Below are 20854 nucleotides of genomic sequence, written 5' to 3'. Positions count from 1 at the left end.
CTATTAAAAAAACATCTCGTGGATGCATTTTAACCAGGTGTCCCCTCTAAGTGGACACTGGCCCGCTATGGAATGGGGAGAGCCCTCCTGCATACTTTCTGAGCGAGCCTGTGTGCAGTGTGCAACTGTGCAACCGTATGCAGCGACCCTGGATAGATAACGGTTCAGATGACCCACAGCGACGGGACTCCCATGGCTGCACGTTTGTATTAACCTCTGTGAACCTTTCCTCTCTCTCCCCCAGGCCTCTCCGCAGATGGTGGTGCCAAGCGCCAGGAGCACCTCTCCCGGTTTTCCATGCCCGATCTCAGCAAAGACTCTGGGATGAACGTGTCCGAGAAGCTGAGCAACATGGGCACGCTGAACTCGTCCATGCAGTTCCGCAGCGCCGAGTCCGTTCGCAGCCTGCTCTCCGCCCAGCAGTACCAGGAGATGGAGGGAAACCTCCACCCTCTCGGCAACCCCATCAGGTACAGAGACCTGCAGGCCCACGGAAGGATGCATCAGAGCTTTGATTTCGATGGGGGGATGGCGGGCAGCAAGCTGCCGGGGCCGGAGGGTGTGAGGATCCAGCCCATGAGCGAGCGCACGCGGCGGAGAGCCACTTCCCGCGAAGACAACCGCCGCTTCCGACCTCACCGCTCCCGGCGATCCCGACGCTCTCGCTCAGACAACGCCCTCCACCTGGCCAGCGAGCGCGAGGCCATCTCTCAGTTAAAAGAAAGGCCCCCCCTGAGAGCCAGGGAGGATTATGATCAGTTCATGCGCCAGCGGAGCCTCCAGGAGAGCCTGGGCCAGGGGTCCCGGAGGGACCTGTACGGCCGGTGCCCCCGGACTGTATCGGACCTGGCTCTGCAGAATGCCTTTGGGGAGCGATGGGGACCCTACTTCACTGAGTACGATTGGTGTTCCACCTGCTCTTCGTCCTCGGAGTCTGACAACGAGGGCTATTTCCTAGGAGAACCCATCCCCCAGCCCGCCCACCTGCGATACGTCACGAGTGATGAGTTACTGCACAAATACAGCTCGTACGGCCTCCCCAAGTCTTCCACGCTAGGTGGCAGGGGACAGTTGCACAGCAGGAAAAGACAAAAGAGCAAAAACTGTATCATTTCTTAATCCGATGGGGGTCAGGGGATAGGGGAAGATGGGAGGTAAGAATGTAAATTCAGAAACTTGCACTGTTTTAAATTTTAAAGCTCTTTGCTTTGGTGGTTCCAGGGAGAGATGAGAAGAGCTCTCTGTTGATGGCGGCAAGGTCACCGACTGACTCGATAGGTAGTCACAGTTCTTGGCATGTTGAATATTATTTGCACATTTCACTTTGGAAACGCTATAGACTCTACGGAGGCCAGGATTGGTCACCTCCTTCCCGTCCGTCTGTGTTGAGCTGCCACTGGCAAGATGGCAAAATTGTTTCCCGCTCGCTTATATATTATAGCCTCTCTGGTTCTCTCCCTTTTAGGACCCTTTTTCCAGTACGTAATTTGTTTATTAGCCAGGACCCAAGACTAAGTTATTTACATGTCCATTGTAAATGCGATGTAAATGAGAGTTCTGATAAAATATTTTTGTATTTTGTAATATCAAAGGAATTTCTATATCGTAGGACTCAGTGGAGCCTTGCATGCACGTCCAGCATTGTCTTTGAGTAGTACTCCAAGGTGGTCCAGGACCACTTTTTTTCTTTTCTTTTCTTTTTTCTATACAAATTTGTTACATGTCAGTGAGACCTTTTTCAAAGGAGTTTATTCAATTTGGCTTTTTGTGGCTGAAAAACAAAAATTGCCTATTACACCCAAAGCATTTGATGCTCCATGTATCTTGAGGAGCCATCCTTAAGTCCGCTCCCAGCCTCAGTAGAATCTCTTCTCTACAAAGTGATAGTAACTTTTTTTTTTTATTTATAATTGCCGGCGTAACTTTTGCCAATTAGAAAAACCAACCAGTGTCAGTCAGGTTCCGTGAGAAGCGCCATCCCTGCTGGGAACACTGAAGTTGCTTACCACTGAGCTATCCCTTGGGGAACATAAAGTGTCTGTGAGTGGTGCGGTTTGTGTGATGTCAGCATGACATTGTTTTGAATGTGGCATTATTTCCTGGTGCTCGTTTCCTGGATCGTATTATCCGCTTTCCTTTACCAAGGCAGACAGCTGCCTTAGCCTGACAACCGGTTGTCCTCAGCGCAAATGAACTTCAGCTTTGGGAATTTCGGGCCAGAAAGGTTCCGAGGGACTCTGGGAGTGATGGTGTGTTCTAGGTCGTAGGTCATACGTGGAGAAGGAACAGGTCAAGGGTAGAGACTGAAGGGGAATATGAAGGAAGGTCAGAGCAAAGAAGAACTTCTGGAAATGAAGTAGAGGAGACTTGACAACCACCTCGAATAGCCCCCAGTGCTTGTGGGAAAAAAAAAAAAAAAACAGTTTAATGCGCTCCGTAACCAGAGTATCTGGGTTACCCAGAAAGATTGAGCTGCTCAGGAGATTTCCGTGTTATGGTTTTGAAAAACAGATGTTGCTGAAAGGGGGGTTTCCATTTTGAACTTTGGGGACCGTCAGTCAGATAGAAGATGGGCTCAAAAGTGAGTTTGCTTAAAGAAGACATTAACGGTTGTGTTGTTTATAGTAAAATAAAACCTCCTACCTTGCTTCAGTTAAAAGTGAAGCGCTTGCTTTTACTTCCATTCTCCTCGTCCCCTTCGTGGATTGTGGCAGTTGAAATAATCCATCGGAGGACCCACCTTTAGTGAGGTGTACTGTCGATGTAGTACACAGTGTATCTCAGTGGCCATCTGCCATGGTGAGGCGAGCGTGGTCTCTCTTCAGTATAGTAGTTAATATTTTCTAGTACTTTTTTATGGGGAGAATGTGAAAAGTGGCTTTTTAGACACCATCCCAAATGGGTCTGGGGGAAGGAAGGCTGTAAAGGATGTGGAAGTGGCACTCCATTCAGGATGTATTAAAATAATTTGCTTTTCAGGTATTAATAAGACATTTGTCATTGTCACTGATGTTTTGAAAAAGCAATGCAAATGTTGGTTGTGGCTGTTTTCCGCATGCTTTCTTCATATCTAAATGCTTCATTAATTATCCAAGCCTCTGGAGAATTAACTCTATTACGTTTGTATAGTGAGTTTGTAAACTGCTTGGCAAACTGATTAAGAAATAATGTACACCGCCACGCTACCAGCGTGGCAGGTTTCTGGTAGAAATGGGGCGAGTCCAATTTGGAGTTCTAAGTTGCTGGATGGATGAGAATAGAAAGGCATTTTGGAAAAAGAAGAGAGAGAAAAAAGTAGATCATTTAACTTAGTAAATAACTGAAAATAATGTCTGTCCTCTGTGGCCTGGAATCCAAGGAAAGAAATTCTCCCAGTGAACGTTGCTTTCTCTTTCCTTTTTAGAGTACCTCTTACATTTCCCAGATGAGGCTTTAACCACCGTCAACAGAAAGAAGAAGGTGGCCTAGAAACTGACACCTAATTAGTGCCCCGAGGGAGAGAGGAATAAGCAATTTCAGATCTAGGTGCCCAGGGAGCATCCATCGGCTGAACTGGTCAGAGCTGGAGGCGTGTTGAGATGCAAGCCTCAGGGTCAGACGGTCTATAAGCAAGATCACCTCCATCTAGTCCATCACTGCCAGTGTCTCCTTCCCACCCCACATGCAGCCAGGCACCTTACGGAGAATGCCGATGGAGGACAGGTAAATCCTCACAGTGAGGACGGAACCTGCAAGTATATGCCTTAGAGGGAGCAGGACATCATCGTATCGGGAGTTCCTCCCCTTAGTGATAACTTACACCTAACATCCCAGAATCCCATTCCCCAAAGTTCAATGCATTCGTTTCCGAGGCGGGGTCTGAGGGTCCTGGCCTGATCATCGCCGGGAGCTCTTCTTGGTCAAGCGTCATCTGTGGGTGAGGCTCGCACTCACCTCTTCTTAGATCATCATTTCATCTTTAATAGGCTGTTTTTAGAAGAGTACCACAGTTTATTTTCTTTGCTAATGCCTTGGGTTTTGTTTTGTTTTGTTTGCCTACCTCTTCTCATATTGATCTTCTTATCTTTTGGATAAAACCCCACTTTAGCGTTCATTTCATTTCCTGTCGCTGCTCAATTCAGGGACAACAGAACTGGCCCTTTCCCAAGCAGAAGTCAGTGACAGTTTCCTGAATGGCCCTGCCAGTGCATATCACCCTTGATGTTATGAACAAGTTTGTTAGCAGGCTGGTGGCATTCAGGTACTCTTCCATCTGTCATAGAATTCTGGGATTTCTACCAAGTGTGACGGTAAATGAGGTCAGGGAAACCAGAACCATACTTTCCGTTTTGCAGGTGTTCAAGGGGGGGGGAAATTTTTTAGTGTTGGTTGTTTGACCCCCTCTTTTCATATTCACCTTCTGTTCTCTAGTCCTTCCTTTCCACCCTCAGCCAGCCCCGTGAACAGGCAATTTTGCGTTTCTCATATGTGACCTGAGGACAGCTCTTTCTCATCCTCTTTTCCCATTCTGTAGGATGTTTCTTCAATACACCAAGATTATATTTCTCTCTCCTGCAGCAGCTCTCTGCTTCTTGGGTACCACCAGCCATTGCTGAGTTCAGGTGGGGCCAGTAATACCACATATGTAGCCTGTGCTCTGCCATCCCTGCAACCTGGGCAGATATAACCAAGGTACCACTGTATACTTTCCCAGAGAGCATGGCTGCAGCCTCAGAAATCTTTTCAACACTCCAACCATCCAGGACTAGTTGATCAGAACTGATTTTATTTGTCTGATGACAAATCTTATTTGTGAACTGATTCTTATTTGTCTTTCTACCTTGGGCTCTTTTGCCATTGGCCCAAAACAGTACACCAGCCATTTAGGAAGCATCATCCCTAAATAATTGTGAGACTCCAGTTTCTATGCCCCCGTTTTGGAGATGCTAAAGGAGGCTGACTTCTTTAGGCTAAATAAAGACAACTCTCTTTGGCCTCCTTTTCCATTCTCGTGTTCTTGGTCCTATCACAGAGGTCAGATAAGAGTTCGTCCTATTCTTTGTCTAATCCCACCTTCTAACAAGAAAGAACACAAAAATTTAAATTCCAAGGAGAAGTGCTCTTTGCTGTTTCTCTCTAACAGAAACCAGATGCTAATGCATAAGAAGGAGAATCTATGACAAAGGAACGTGAACGATGGCATCAGTCATCTGAGGATTTCATGCCAGAAGGCTGCTATTAGCACTGTTTAGCACCTTCAGGGCTTTGAAAAGGGCTCTGCGACAGCATTCCAGGTACAGGACACAGCCAAGCCTCCTCTGCATATTTGGAAGGCAGTTCCAGATGGCCGCCTTTTGAGGTGCGTTTCTTAAAGCGCAAGAGAAGTGGAAATGAAGAGAGTTTTGCCTAGCCTCCAGTGGCCGGTCCCTCTGGGGCCTCAGCAGACACCAGAGCCTGTTCGTCTGACCCCTCGGAAGCAGTCATCAAGGTTAGGATCAAAAAAGGATTTCAGTCTTTTTCCATTTTCTCATAGTAGGATCCCCTTCAACCCAAGACTCCCATAAAGTATAATGTACTGTTGGGAGCTATACTGTTTTATAAGCTTACTTCCTGCTGACAAAACTAGCTTTCCCCAACAGGAATAAAAAGGCGGGGAGGGGGGATGTCACGTAGTGTTAGAAAACATTTCTGTGATTTAGATACGATGACTCTGTAGGAAAAAAAAAAAAAAAGCCTCGTTCTAGCCTGAGAGTTTTCTGAGACATCCCTCACCCTACTGAGTATGGCCACTGACCAATAGGTCGCTGACCAAGCTTTTCTAAATTTTTCAGAGAGAGTTACTCAAACCTCTCTAGTGAATGTCCATGTTTTTCCATAAAGCATTTTGGTTCTATCGTGGACCCTGACTTCACATTCTAAGACCTATGGGTCCTCCTTATTCCATAGTAAATTAGGACTTTGGCAGTTTTCCCGCTCCTAAACACATTCTTTCCTGTACAGGATCACTTTGTCCATCTCCTGCTTTAATTCCAAGTACGTAAACAAAACCTCAAAGGGCCTGAGAAGGTAAGGCATGCCAGAGTCTGTGTTGTGTGTCGGGTGTCAAGCTATTTGTTAAGAAGGTCTGCAGTAGACCTTTGGTGTGGGCTCTGCCAGAGACTGTCGTGAACACTTTGCTTGAGATCCGTGCCCTGTAAAATGGATATGATGTTTTACTGATGTCTGTAATACATTTGTAAACTTCCAATAAAATTTGAATAAAAGAAAGGTTGCCATTCTTCTCAGTCTTCCCTTGCTTTCCAGGTTTTTGGAAATCGTTGGCTTTGAGGATCTCAGCAAAAGAAGAGAGAGGCTGCACTTGTCAGGGGGGTGAGATTTGCTACAAAAGATGAACCTGATAGCTTAAATCAGGATTTCTCAACCTGGCCACTATCCACATTTTGTTCCAGTCCATTCTTTGTGGCAGAGGACTGTCCTGGGCGTTGTAGGATGTTTAACAATACTGCTGACCTCTACCCATTGCCAATAGCACCCCTCCCCCTGAGATGTGACAACCAAAAATGTTGTCACATTAGGGTAGCTACTATTAAAAAAAAAAAAGGAAAATAACAAGTGGATGTGGAGAAATTGGAAAACTTGTGCACTATTGGTGGGAATGTAAAATGGTGCATCCTCTGTGGAAAACAGTACGGCAGTTCCTCACAAAATTAAAAATAGAACTACCATATGATCCAACAATTCTACTTCTGGGTATATACCCAAAAGAATTGAAAGCCGGGCCTCAAAGAGAGATCTGTACAGCCGTATTGATAGCATTATTCGCAGTAGCTAAAAGGCAGAAGCAAGTGAAGTATCCGTTGATGGATGAGTGGATAAGCAAAATGTCATCCAGACATACAGTGAGCTATTATTCATCCTTTAAAAGGAAGGAAATTATGACACACGCTGCAACGTGAATGACACTTGAGGACATTGCTAAGTGAAATAAGTCAGTCACAAAAAGACAAATGTTGTATAATTCTACTTATATGAGCTACCTAGAGTAGTCAAATTCGCAGACACAAAGTGGAAGCCTGAGGCTGGGGAGAGAGCGAGTGGGATGTTGTTTAATATAGAGTTTGTGTTTCAAGATGAGAATTCTGGAGATTTGTTGCACAACCATGTAGATGTACTTACTACTGAACTGTACCCTTAAAAATGCAAATTTTATGTTACCTTTATTTTACCAGAATTTCTTAAAATGCCTTTTTAGCTGCGTGTCCCCTGAGGACAAAATCACCGCTGGTTGAGAACCACCAGTTAAAATGCTTTGCCTTCTTAGCATCTCCGTTCCTTGAGGGTTCTCGAAGCTGACTCCGACCCCGGGCCATACGGTTAATTTTCACTTATTAGCAAGAATTGAAACCGGCAGATGACCGAAAATATTTGTATTTGCTTTGAAGCAGATAATAAGTGGGTTGTGTGGCACGTTACATGCATGGCTGTGTTCCGGTTAGGATGGTATTAGTATTGTCTGGGAGCCAAGGCCAAAGCAGCATGTAAATTAGATTTCCCTGTGTCTGATCCACAATATTTGGGACCTGCTGGATACTGCAGTATCATTTATTCATTCATTCAACAAATGGTTATTGAGAGCCTGCTCTGTGCCAGGCACTGTTCTAGGTGCTTGGGATACAGCAGTACACAAAACAAACAAAAACCCCTACCCTAAAGGAGTTTACCAATTTGACTTTCTGCTAGGCGAGAAGTCTGCAACTGCCTCACCCACCCTTAAGCCTGAGGACTTGGGAGTTGCAGGTGAGAGTTATTTCATTCTAAGCCCTCTGAGAGCCTTTGGATGAAGCTTTTAGAAATGGCAATGACTGTGCCAGTTCTGCTCACAGACCCTCCTGGGGAGCATGGCCGTCAGGTAGCCACGGTTTCACTCCATGACCCCCCTCTTCCTCATCCTCTGCAGAATGATTGGAGTCAAGAATAGCAGCAAACCAGTAATCTGGAAGTGACCTGGCAAGACATGATAAAGTGGACCAATCAGATTATCTCTCTTAAGTATGTAAATTAAGAAATTTCGTGTAAATTGGTGCAGCCACTATGGAGAAACAGTATGGAGGTTTCTCAAAAAACTAAAAATAAAGTTGCCATGTGATCCTACAATCCCACTCCTGGGCATATATCTGGAGAAAATTATAATTTGAAAAGATACATGCACTCCAGTGTTCACTGAAGCACTATTTGCAATAGCCAGGACATGAAAGCAACCTAAATATACATCAACAGATGAGTGGATAAAGAAGATGTGGTACATATGTACAATGGAACATTACTCAGCCATTAAAAAAGAGTGAAATAATGCCATTCTCAGCAACATGGATGGACCTAGAGATTATCACTGTAAGTGAAGTAAGTCAGAAAGAGAAAGAGAAATACCATCTAATATCACTTACATGTGGAATCTAAAATATGGCACAAATGAATTTATCTACGAAACAGACTCAGACACAGAATAGACTTGTGGTTGCTGGTGGGAGGGGCGGGGGGAGGGGTGGAATGGGATTTGCGATTAGCAGGTGAAAACTATTATATATAGACTGGATAACAAGGTCCTACTGTATAGCACAGGGAAGTATATTCAATACCCTATAATAAACCATAATGGAAAGGAATATGAAAAAGAATGTATTGATATATGTATAACTGAATCACTTTGCTGTACAGCAGAAATTAAAAAAACATTATAAATCAACTATACTTCAATAAAATAAATTTTAAAAAATTCCGAGAGAATGAGACAGTGGAAGTTAAAGCTAAGAGGATGTATAGGGAGAGCTGGCCGGTGGAGTTAGGCCCACAGGATCATGATAAGATGAAGGATGGGAAAACAGAAGCTTGGGCTGAGAGAGGGTCCAAGAGCAAAGATGGATGCGAGCACAGAGATGTGAAGTGACCCAGAGGAGCTGGTCCCCGTGACTCCCTCACCGCCACACAGATTCCAGTTCCTGCCTTGGAGGTGCTCCTCTAGGATTACTGTAGGACTTTGGTCCCTCCCCGTTGTGTTTATGTATCGTTTCATTACATATCTACACAAGCTCCTATTCACACTGAAGTGTTCCTTGCAACCCTGATTCAGACATGAAGGATGAATTCTGGACGCCAGTTTCCACACCTTTTATTTTGCCCCACTCCCCTTTAGCATTTCAAATTCCGTCTCAATCACTTGCTAGTTGTGTCATCTTGGGAAATGTCCACATCCTCTCTGAGTCTTGGTTTTTAGCTAACAAATGTGAGTATAGTGGCATTGTTGTTTGGATTTACTGGAATAATGCACATGAGGCTCTTAGCACTCAGTCTGCCACTGTAAGGGCTTAAAATACGTTAACTGTTGTTGATGTCGATGTTGTTATTACTACTACTATCCCACCCACAGAGAAAGGGTGGCCGGAACTAGATACCGTTAGTATCTTGTCTGAGAGTATTCATTGTCTTTTCTTCTAATGTAAGCATTAAATAGGATTTTGAGACATCCCAGAAAGGCCTGAATCTTTACCATATTTTAAAAATGCCTGCAGAGCTAATTAAATGATGCACATCTCCCACAGAGGTTATAATTAAGTGCATCTGGGGTAGAACCCCAGTATCTGCATTTTTAACAAGGCTCTCCATGTCAGTCTGATCTAGCTGGTTTGAGGACCACACTTTAAGAAATTCTGCCTCAGCATTTGTTTGTTTTCTTCCAAGTATCTGGGCAAAACAAACAAAAAACAGCTCTTCCAGCCCCACCCATTTCTGGAGAAGCTGATAACAAGCCCTCTGGTCAGGAGGGAGAGATATGAGCCTGGGGTTTATAATCCAGTTTTGGAGGATCTCAGGTATATTCACACTTGCCTAGAAGTGACAGTCTTCAAAAAAAGAAATGTAATTTAACTGACTTTAATTTTTCTGAGAGATATATATCACTGTATATTAAAGTGATATGTAGAAGAGAAGCATAGCATGGAAGAAGAAGGTGAGTTTGTTACCGAAAGTGGGGTCTGGCTGCCCGCCGCTCGAAAGCCGATAGTAGAGACCCTAGGTTGGTGGAAAGGAAAGTTTGCTTATTTCAGAGGCTGGCAACCAGCGGGAGAGGGCAGACTCATGTCCAAAGGCTGACTTCCCCCACTGACAATCAGTGGGCAAGAGTTTTAAAGGGTAGTTTCACAGGTGTATAGGCAGAGGGAGGGGACTACATGCAGAAACGGCACAGTCAGCTCTGAGAGTCATCGTGAAATTGGTCATGCGGTGCTCTGATCCACGTCATCTTGATTGTTTCAAGTACAGTTAATCTTCATTTCCAGGGTCAGTTTGTTCCCATTTCTTTGAGGCCTGTTCTCGGAATTGTGGCAGCTTCTGTCATGGTTACAGTGTGGTCATCATGTAGTTAACTTCTTCCACTTGCAGGGGGGTGGTTTCTGTATCTACAAACCAGCTCAAAGGATATGGCTCAGAATATTATCTATAGCCTTTGAGGAGGAACTAAAGGTCCTTTGCTTAATCACTAAACTATTATTATTTTGTCTTGTTTGACTGTTTTCCTTTGTTTCTGCATTTTCTCACTTCTCTAATTAAATTTATTCTTTGACTAAAGTTTTTCTACAGACAAAAGGCAGGCAGAGGACATGGGGGCAGGGAGAGGGATGGAGAAGGACCTTAGGGTCCTGCTCCATTTAAGTTTATTGTGAAATACAGTCTAACAATTATGTTTGAATTTGAGAATTGCTACTTTTGGTGCGTATAGCCAATGGATTTCACACGCCAGAATTACCTAGGTAGATTATTTAAAATCCAGAGTCCCTGGCCCCATCCCTAGAAAGTCTGATTCAGCAAAACCTGGTAAACTGCATTTTTCATAAATATCTAGGGATCTGAGAAGACCCTTTGGGAAAAACTGCTCTGAGCCTCTCTCGTCGTGGGAAATCCTTCATATTCTATGAGCCCTTAGGTGCTAAATGCATGCAGCTTGTGTTATAGAGCTTCAGTCTGGAAGAGTCCGCTTCTCAGGTGTTCATCTACCATATGTGGAAAGTACACTGGTTTCCTAGTGATCCAGAATGAGAAACGTCAGCCTCTTTGGAAAACCAATGCCAGTGTCACTTCTCACTACAGCTAATTTGCCCGAGAGAGATGTCCAGACAAGACTCCGAGAAGGAAACCTTACCAGAAGATGCAATAGGTAAATAATCGAAGACAAACACAGGCTGAAGTTTAGTGGGAAATAGTCAAGACATTAAATGACACAATTGTACCCAGCAGAACAGCTTTGTCAGCAAAATACTAGCAGATACTTGTTTCCCTGATAGGCTGGCTGATTCTAGAGATAAAACAGATCATGTGGGTTGTTGGACAGCTTTGTACCATTCACACACTAGTTAGCAAACACATGAGACCAGAAGTACCAGAAAGTGAGCCCAATAACTTGAGGAATTTGGGCCATAAAAGGCAACTCTCTTAGGCCACATTCTTTCGATTTTAGGTGGTTGAAACTTACTTCAAACAAACTTGAGCATAAAGGAAAAAAGAGAGAATTTATTTGAAGGAGACTGTGTATCTTGCAAGAATCAAAGGACAGCCCGTTCATGAGAACTTGGAACCAGGAAGAAGAAAGCCACCAAGAGCTCAGAAAAATTCTATCCCAGTTTTTAAATCTGTTTCCCTTCAGCTGTCTGCTTAATCTCCCTTTGTTGATCTGCTTTGGCAGCTTTGGGGAGCTCATGGACATAGGTGGCTCTCCACGGCTCCCACATTTAACCCCTTATTCTCAGGAAAGAAACTCTGATTGGCCCAGCTTGTATCAGGTGCTCATTCCTGGTCCAATCACCTGTTGGAGGAGAGGGGGTGATGCCTAGGTGCCAGCATGCTGGTGGGGTGCTAGTTCTTGTGGGTGAGGAAAGAGTTTTCAGGTAAAGAAAGTCATGGGCTGGGCAGACCCACCAAAATGTACCTCCTGTCACAGCTATCTCAGCAGGAAGAACCAGGATTATCACCTATTGGATATATTTCCAAACAGTCGTGTGCACTGTACTTATTGAGTTGGAGCTACTATCTCAAGGGAAAGTTCCTACAATCCTCCAAACCCTATGACTCCAACTGGCCCAGTCTCAGCCACGTGGTGCATTCAAAGAAGTACAATTCAGGAACCAAGAAATATTATAAATCTATACTCATTATTTCAAATCTATACTGTCTCTCAGGGAAATGCCAAAGGAGAGGTGAATTCTTAAAGCATAGCAAGCATCTTAAAATTCTCTCTCCATCGCTGCTCCTCTTACTATTCTGCACATGGATGTCAGCTTTCCCCCCAAATTCTCTCTTGCACCCTGAAACATACCCTGTGCACAGATTTTTTTTTCCATCCCATGTTCCCATCTCCCTCACCTGCTCTTTATTATGTAAATCAATCAGCCACACTGTCCTATATCGTTTTTTCCCTCTGTTTTACTCAATACCCAGACTCCCTCCATGCTGTGCAGTTTCTGATACTAGTTGAATTTTTTTCTCCAAAACTTCAGGAACCACAGAGGTCTTTTTTGTCTAACTTCATCGGCCATGTGAATTCCATCCAGCTGGAGGCCTCAAGCCAGGTAAGAGGATGACTATGTGAAAGTTGCTGTATCTGTTCTCATGGTCAAGACCCATAACCTAGGAAACCTTTATGGTCAGGCAAGGTCTCAAGTCTGGCACCTTCTCTCTGTCTTCAGCTCATTCTGCCTCAGAGAGGTGTTCAGACGTGAACACGCAAGCCACCGGTGCTGGAAAGCACTGCGTGACGTGCATATGATGAAAAAACAGCATGAAAGTCCAACCAAACTGATCTTTCCAGGTCTCCTTGTGGTCTCTGCCTTGCACCCAGCCTTTTGTACCTGCTGTTGCATCCACTTAAAACACTCACATCCCTACCTTCCCTGTTCTACCTGTCCTTCACCTGACAGATGACTCCTCATTCTTCAGGGCTCAGCTCAGATCAGCTTCCTCCAGAATGGTCCAAGCCCCTTGGAAATAGGTACCTCTGCCTCAGGCTTCCAGGGGACTCTGCATATCCCCTTTCTCCATGATGTACTTGTGAGTTTATGCTTCTCCCCCATTACAGCCTGTACTACTCAAGGGCACAGGCATGCTGGCTGTCTTTTCAGCCGGTTCCTCTGGGGCCTAACACAGAGTAGAGCCTCAAAACATATTTTGAAGGAATGTCAAAAGGAAGATTCCTAAAAATCCTTGTTCAGTAAATTAAAAGGGAAAAGGGAAAGCACAAGCTCAGCCTTCTATACCTCGAATGTTTGCATTCCCTCCAATGCTCCGTGTTCCTTCTAAGACTGAGGCTTTTTTCTTCTGGTTGCCGAGTTGCTGCAGGGCAAAATTTCAGTCAGAGCTTCCTATTAGTGCCTGTGGCTATGGTCGGGTTTGCATTACTGAATTTCCACCAGATTGTTTTTGTTTTTTTAACTCTAGCTAAGCATAGTGCTTTCCAATTTCAAGGAGTAGTACTGCCCTTGGACTCCATAATGAAGCTACCAACTTTTCAAGTGCTATCAGCTCTAAATGCAAAAACCAAAGTCAAGAATTCATGCCACTGAATTATAATCAGATAATTTATGATCTAACGAGAGAACCATCACTAGGAAGTGAAGGTTTAAGAATAGGCAAATCCGGGGCTTCCCTGGTGGTGCAGTGGTTGGGAATCCGCCTGCCAGTGCAGGGGACACGGGTTCCAGCCCTGGTCCAGGAGGGTCCCACGTGCCGCGGAGCAAGTGGGCCCATGTACCACAACTGCTGAGCCTGCGCTCTGGAGCCCGCGAGCCGCAACTACTGAGCCCGCGTGCCACAACTGCTGGGGCCCGTGCGCCTGGAGCCCGTGCTCCGCAACAAGAGAGGCCACCTCGGTGAGAAGCCCGCGCACCGCAACAAAGACCCAAAGCAGCCAAAAATAATAAATAAAATAAACAAATTTGTTGAAAGAATAGGCAAATCCATGTTGATCTGGAAAGCATTACCCAGGAATAAACTTATATTAGCAAATGGAATAAATCATCATATCTCAATATTCTTCTTTCATGGGTCTAGTGCTAATTACATGGCTGCTGTTTATTAGAAAATATGCCTGAACAAGCCAGGACAGAACCAGGGCACATTTAGTAGGTAATAGAAATCTGCAACCGAATTAGAAATAAATGAGATGGTACAGTCCTTAATAAAAGCCCCAGTGGCAGAAGAAACACAAAAAAGGAAGCTGATGCTTTCTATCCAGTAGCAAAAAGTGAATCTAGCAAAAGCAAATGTTATTCTAATTTTTCAGGTACAGTCAGTTATGCTTATTGTAAACAGGAGCCCAGTGGACAAAGGTTTGCAAAGACATACATTTAAAAGGTAGGTAATGCTACTGCCATAAAATTTTTAGAGGTATTGAAACCAATTTACTTATCTACAATCTAGGGTTTTCTCTCATCTCTCTTTACCAGGGTGGAAGAACAGACCTTCCCACCTGAAAATATGGAGGTGAAGAGGAAATTTTCCTGGCCTGTAAGAGAACAAAGGGCTAGGAACATACATGGAAGTCAGTAATGAATTCCTCTGACCTAGAAACAGGGGGGACTAACTATATTCCTTTCACTTCCAAAGTATTCCCAGATAAAGAGCCCAGGAAAGAAATTGGCTCACTCATTTGCAAAATCTATCCTCTAAATTTCATCTCTCAACTGTTTCAAAGTTGTTTTTCAGTTCTGCAGAATGATGATTCAGGGGGCGTTTTGTGTAAAGAATGGGTGTGGTTGAGACATGTAATGCTCACTGAGTATCCATGTGTTCCCTCCCACTTCCCTGCGCCTCTGTGGTGGGTGGGGTCATGTGACTAGTACTGGCCAAAGGACTGAGGGAAAGTGAGGTGTCAACCCTAGGCCTTTGTCTGCAATCTCTCATCCCAAGCCCTGGTGACCAGGATGCACAGATTGAGATGCTGATGATCATTGGATGGAAGCAGACCAGATCCCTGAGTCACTGCATGGAAGAAGTCATCCATAACAAGCTTTGTTTCAATAAGGAATACAGTTGGCCCTTGAACAACTCGGGGCTCCAACCTTTCACCCAGTTGAAAACCTGAATATAATTTATAGTCAGCCCCGGAATGCATGGTTTCTCCGTATCCAAGCTTCTTTTGTATCTGAGATTCCGCATCCGTAGATTCAACCTCGGATGCTGTAGTACTGTAGTATTTACTGCGGAAAAAAACCGCATGTAAGTGTATCCACACAGTCCAAACCCATGTTGTTCAAGGGTCAGCTGAACACCTTTGTTGTATTAAACTGTAGAGATTTCAGTGCTAATTTGTTGCTACAGCATAATTCAGCCTCCTGTGACTAATACATGGGGGCCAATCTAAACCTCTCAAAGTTCCTCCTTGCCTAGACCATCTAGTCATGTGAGTTATTCGATGGCCATGAGAAGTTCTGAAGGCCATAGGGCCAGTGCTTTGGATGTAGTTTCTTTTCTGACTTGCTTGCTTTGGTTTGGTTACATTGTTTGGTTAGCTAAAGCCTCCGTCCACGACAATGGCCTTGGAGAGCTACAGGTCTGTGAGACGGTGAGCTCCAAGCCAGTGCACACCTATTTTGCTCACCATTGTATTCACACGTGCTAAGCTCAGTGCCTGCACAGAGTAAGCGCCCCCCAGAGATCTACTGAATGAAAAGAATAAAATAACTAATTTAACAATTTAATGACTCACGCAGAGATTATCCGGATTGTATGAAGCCCCCCATCACGCAAAATGCTGCCCTCGAAAAACTGGAAGAGACCTTCCCCTTCATACAAAGGCAGAGGCTGTGGAAGAAAACCACTGAGCTGAATTCACTGGACAACATACTCATTCCTCAGGTATTTATTGAGTACCTACTGTGTGCATTATTCTAGGATTGGAGATAAAACAATGAATAAGTCAGACAGTCTTCCTGCTCTCATGAAGCTCTACTTTGCTTTTCTTATGTCTCTTTTTTCAAGCTAAAGTTTGGCCTGCAAAAAGAAAACTTTCCAATTATCTAGTTACCTGAGTTATCTAGTGTAAAGTGTAAGGCACGGCAGAAGGCTCAAGTAACCCCCGGTGTGTTAACTCTGCAACCCTCAACTTTCCTGGAGCCCTTGACTACTAACCAGTTTGCCTTGCTTCAGCATCGTTTCTGGGGCTTCACCTGGAGATTCCCACCTTCCTATTTCTTACTTGAACTGAGGAGATGACCCTTACCTTCCTCCCTTGCCCAATCTCATTCTTCAGAAAAGCGGTTTCGTTTTCTGAGTTTCTCTTAATCTCCTCCTGGGTCAGCGTCCTGCACTTTTTGTTTTTACCAGTTTTTTACCAGTGGTTTTAGGGATGGCTTGCTAGCCTTCCCTGTGTTAAGTATCTCCGGCCAAGGTCAGAACTATGAGTGCTTTCAGAAGGGTCACTGAATCTCCAGAGCGATGCTCCCAAGTGTCTAAACTGAAGTCTGCACTGGACTGGCCCAATGACTCAAGAAAAAAGTTTGCTTCCTCCATCTGGTCCTTAGAGTATCTTCTGGGACCACACAGAGTAGAATCTGAGCGGTGCTCTGGGCTCAGAAGGGGGGGCAACGCTACTGCACAGCTGCTAATGACCCCATCTCCTGCCAGTGCTTTCCACCCCCCTACCCCTTGCCCCGACCCATCACCAAACAGCTGTAAATACATAGCTGACCACCCTCAAGGGTCTGGGATGGGGGGAACTTCTCCAGCATCCAGTCCTGCCTTTGTACCTTCTGTAGCCTCTCAACTGCTAGGCCAGTATTTTGAGTAGATCCAACCTCACACATAAGATAAATGATACCCAGAAACACATGTGCCCCTGAAAGGAGTCTGTCTCACATCATTAGGGCAGTCTTCCTCTCCCTCACAGTTCTCTGCCCTGCAAAGGAATGCCATCCACACAGTCCTGTAAATGAATCTTTTTTTATTTTTTAAAGACTGAGGCCAATCCTAATGTTCACAGCAGCATTATTTACAATAGCCAAGATATAGAGGCAACCTAAGTGTCCATCAACATATGAACAGATAAAAAAAAAAAAGATGTGGTATGTATGTGTGTGTGTATACACACACACACACACACACACACTCAATGGAATATTACTCAGCCATTAAAGAATGAAATTTTGCCATTTGCAGCAACATGGATGGAGCTGGAGGCTATTATGCTTAGTGAAATAAGTCGGGCAGAAAAAGACAGTAGGAAAATCTATATGGAACTAACCAGAAGATAAAGTATTTGACTGGTCCTATTCAGATGCCTCTGGGGACCTGGGATCCTTTAAAAGGGAACGAGGCACAGGTTCAGACTGCTCACATTTTATATCTTGGCTCTGCCCTTTGCCAGCTGTGTGCCCTTGGGCGTGTTTGTTGCTCTGTCTATGTCCCAGATAGAAAGAAAAGGTAGAACGTGTGAGAGGCAAAGAGAAGTTCTCCTTTGCTAAGAGGTGAAATGAAACCCAAGTATATAAATGAACAAATGAACCCCAAGTAGGGTAAGCCAAGGAAAGAGATGAAATGGCTCAACTTGGTTGACTCTGATTCCTTCTCCTTCCTGCCTCACCCTCATCAAGATCCTTCTTTTTCAGGTAAAATTCATCACGTAGCTTCCAAGCCTAGGAGCTAACTCTGCTGGGGGAAGTTATGAGACGTCAAGTGAGAACAGGAGGTCCCTTTGACGTGCTGGTTGAACTCCAGGACACGGCTCCATTTATTCTCCCAGTGGAACACCACATTGCTTCCTCTCATTCCTTTCCAACAGGGCTGATCTAGGAAAGAACGAGGACCAAGTAAGTAATCAAGCCTTTGGATATGATCCATATGACATCCCATCTGTGAGCCACAGAGAGATTCAAAGTTAGCTAGTGCTGGGGGCCAGACCATATTTACACCATTTCCAGAATGGGAGCTTTTGACTGATCCTTGGCAAGTATATGAGAAAGTTTCCTTTCCTTTCTTAAAATCTGTGTTTCTGTTGCTATAATGTCTAATGCCTTTAATGTCTTTTAATAATTACACTTGTAACGAGGATAGCATGGGTACGATTGAAATTGCATTTAGTTGGGGACCTGTTAGAATGTCAGAGCTTTGGGGAAGTATCTTCCTGGGCTTTGGGGTCAGACCACATCCCTGAGGGTGAGGCTGGGGAGGTACTTCCCCTGGAGAGAATGGATGACTCCATTGCTGATGACTTTGGGGGGAAGAGAGGACTTCCTTCACAGTCAGGCTGGAGGGGACTTGGGCCAAGATTCTGAGGCATGGAGAGGTCCCAGGAGTGGATGTGCTGTCTGGCTATGTCAGGGCAGTGACCATGCATGGCCCATGAGGGCACCATTCTTTTTTTTTTTTAATTTATTTATTTTTATATTTATTTTTGGCTGTGTTGGGTCTTCGTTTCTGTGCGAGGGCTTTCTCTAGTTGCGGCAAGCGGGGGCCACTCTTCGTTGCGGTGCGCGGGCCTCTCACTATCGCAGCCTCTCTTGTTGCTCCAGACGTGCAGGCTCAGTAGTTGTGGCTCACGGGCCTAGTTGCTCTGCAGCATGTGGGATCTTCCCAGACCAGGGCTCGAACCCGTGTCCCCTGCATTGGCAGGCGGATTCTCAACCACTGCGCCACCAGGGAAGCCCATGGCCCATGAGGGCACCATTATTAAGGAATAGAATGTGAATTGTGCCCTGGAGAAATGTACAACAAGATGGCCCCATGCCAGACAGAGATAGGAACTGGCTCAGCAGGAGACACTTAGGCACATGGGCTTGTGCCTAAGTTGAGAGGCCTGTAACCATGCTCGGGGCGATGTGGTAGGGAAGAAACCATCTTTCTCCTATTGCTGTGGTGAGACTGGGGGAAAGACATAGAGCAGGGCACTGGGGCCAGCAGCAGGAGTGGCCCATGGGACACACGGTCAGCACGTAGCAAGCTCTTGTTTGGGGCAGAGGTGACAGGAGGATTCCTGAGCAATGAGTGTTTGGGGCAGTAATTGTGTCCTTCAGCTTCATAGGGCAATAATCACCTGTGAGCAACCAGGCATCTGACTGTGATTAATTAATATGCTTCCTGGACATCTGGGGTGAAGGAGGGAGACGGGCTTAGATGATCAGCCAGGGATAGGGAGTCACTGTATTTTGGAACATCTGTGTCGGGTGATAACGTTTGTACACAATGGGGAATAGACATCCCAGTTATATGTGATTCTGTTGACTTGTTGCCTGTGGAAGGAAAAGGTGATCAAATGGTCGTGGATTTTATTTATTTTTTTTCAATATTTGTTTACTTATTTGGTTGCATGGGGTCTTAGTTGTGGCAGGTGGGCTCCTTAGTTGTGGCAGGTGGGCTCCTTAGTTGTGGCATGCAAACTCTCAGTTGCGGCATGCATGTGAGATGTAGTTCCCTGACCAGGGATCGAACCCGGCCCCTTGCATTGGGAGTGCAGAGTCTTATCCACTGCACCACCAGGGAGGTCCTGGTGTGGTTTTTAGATGTGTTTAACTGTTCTTTAAAAAAAAAAAAGAAAAAACAACTGGTGAGTTTTATGAAGATGCTGAATTCTAGTTTGTTGGAAATTGTAGTGGGTTGAATTTTGACTCCCCCAAAAGATCTGCCCAAGTCTTACCTCCAGTACCTATAAATGTGACCTTCTCGATAGAGGTCTTTGCAGATATAATGGAGGATCTCCAGATGACATCACCTGAGATTTAGGACAAGCGCTAAATCCGGGGACCGGTGTTCTGACAGCAGAAAGAAGAGAGACACACACACACCGAGACACACAGATGGAGAAAGCCCTACGAAGATGAGGCAGAGACTGGAATTAGGTGGCCACAAGCCAAGGAACGCCAGGAGCCACCAGCAGCTGGAAGAGGTAAGGAAGGATCCTCCTTTAGAGCCTCCAGAGGGAGGATGGCCCTGCCAGCACCTTGATTTGGGGCATCTGGCCTCCAGCCTGTGGGAGGGAAACTTTCTGATGTTCTCAGTTGCTTGCTTTGGGGTGATTTGTCACAGTGGCCCCAGGAAACTAATGCAAAAGCATATTCAGTGTTTGCTGGTATCGAGTGAAAACTCAGTCATGATTTCACGCCCCTTTCGCTAGAGGGAGATTCTCAAAACCTGGTCTAAAGCATGTGACTGATTCATTAAGTGCTGTTCTGCTGTTCTGGGACAACAGTTCTTTTTTTTTTTTTTTTTTAATTCTAAAACTGTGCTATACACTGCAGACAGTTTTGTAAGTTTTGGACTGTGGGCCCTAGCACTTGTCTTATGCAGTTGATATGTCTGAGTTCTTTCCTAGTGTAATAGAGCTACAAGGGTAACACTTTTTTTTTTAAATTTATTTATTTTATTTATTCATTTTTGTCTGTGTTGGGTCCTTGTTGCTGTGTGTAGGCTTTCTCTAGTTGTGGCGAGCGGGGGCTACTCTTAGTTGTGGTGCTTGGGTTTCTCATTGCCGTGGCTTCTCTTGTTGCGGAGCATGGGCTCTAGGCGTGTGGGCTTCAGTAGTAGCAGCATGTGGGCTTCAGTAGTTATGGCACACGGGCTTAGTTGCTCCACGGCATGTGGGATCTTCCTGGACCAGGGCTGGAACCCGTGTCCCCTGCACTGGCAGGCGGATTCTTAACCACTGCGCCACCAGGGAAGCCCGAGGCAACAGTTCTTAAACTTGAATGCACATCAGAATGCCCTGGAAGGACCATTAAAACAGAGTGCTGGGCCCCACCCCAGGGGTTCTGATCCAGGCAGTCTGGGATGGGGCCTAAGGATTTGAATTTCTGACAAGTTTCCAAGTGCTGCAGCTGCTGGTTTGGAACCACACTTTGAGAAC

The 20854-nt window shown here is 45.1% G+C and overlaps 1 protein-coding gene and 1 long non-coding RNA gene across 9 annotated transcripts in view; both read left to right on the top strand.

Moving 5' to 3' along the window:
- PRICKLE2 (prickle planar cell polarity protein 2) overlaps positions 1 to 6237 on the top strand; it is a 344499-nt gene extending 338262 nt beyond the window's left edge. For 5 of the 7 annotated variants that reach the window (XM_027121311.1, XM_027121315.1, XM_027121313.1 and 2 more), the window contains one exon: positions 245 to 5711. In XM_027121311.1, the coding sequence (XP_026977112.1) occupies positions 245 to 1119 (875 nt within the window). In that variant the 3' untranslated portion in view covers positions 1120 to 5711. Of the gene's footprint in view, positions 1 to 244; positions 5712 to 5979 lie in introns of those variants that run through there. The other 2 variants (XR_003435869.1, XR_003435870.1) reach the window with 2 other exon arrangements.
- Positions 6238 to 10583: 4346 nt separating this feature from the next.
- LOC113628073 (uncharacterized) lies at positions 10584 to 19892 on the top strand. Of its 2 annotated transcripts, XR_003435868.1 has the most exons (5): positions 10584 to 11185; positions 11486 to 12593; positions 15732 to 15876; positions 17625 to 17825; positions 19682 to 19892. It is a non-coding gene; the product is annotated as an uncharacterized LOC113628073 (long non-coding RNA). The 2 variants fall into 2 exon arrangements; XR_003435867.1 differs by having other exon boundaries at positions 10584 to 12593.
- Positions 19893 to 20854: the final 962 nt, after the last annotated feature.

The sequence above is a fragment of the Aethalodelphis obliquidens genome, unplaced genomic scaffold, assembly GCF_003676395.1.
Source record: "Aethalodelphis obliquidens isolate GAN/ISIS:26980383/991018 unplaced genomic scaffold, ASM367639v1 scaffold22, whole genome shotgun sequence".
NCBI lineage: Eukaryota > Metazoa > Chordata > Mammalia > Artiodactyla > Delphinidae > Aethalodelphis > Aethalodelphis obliquidens.
The sequence above is the reverse complement of the archived record's forward strand: the minus strand, read 5'-3'. Positions and strand labels throughout refer to the sequence as shown.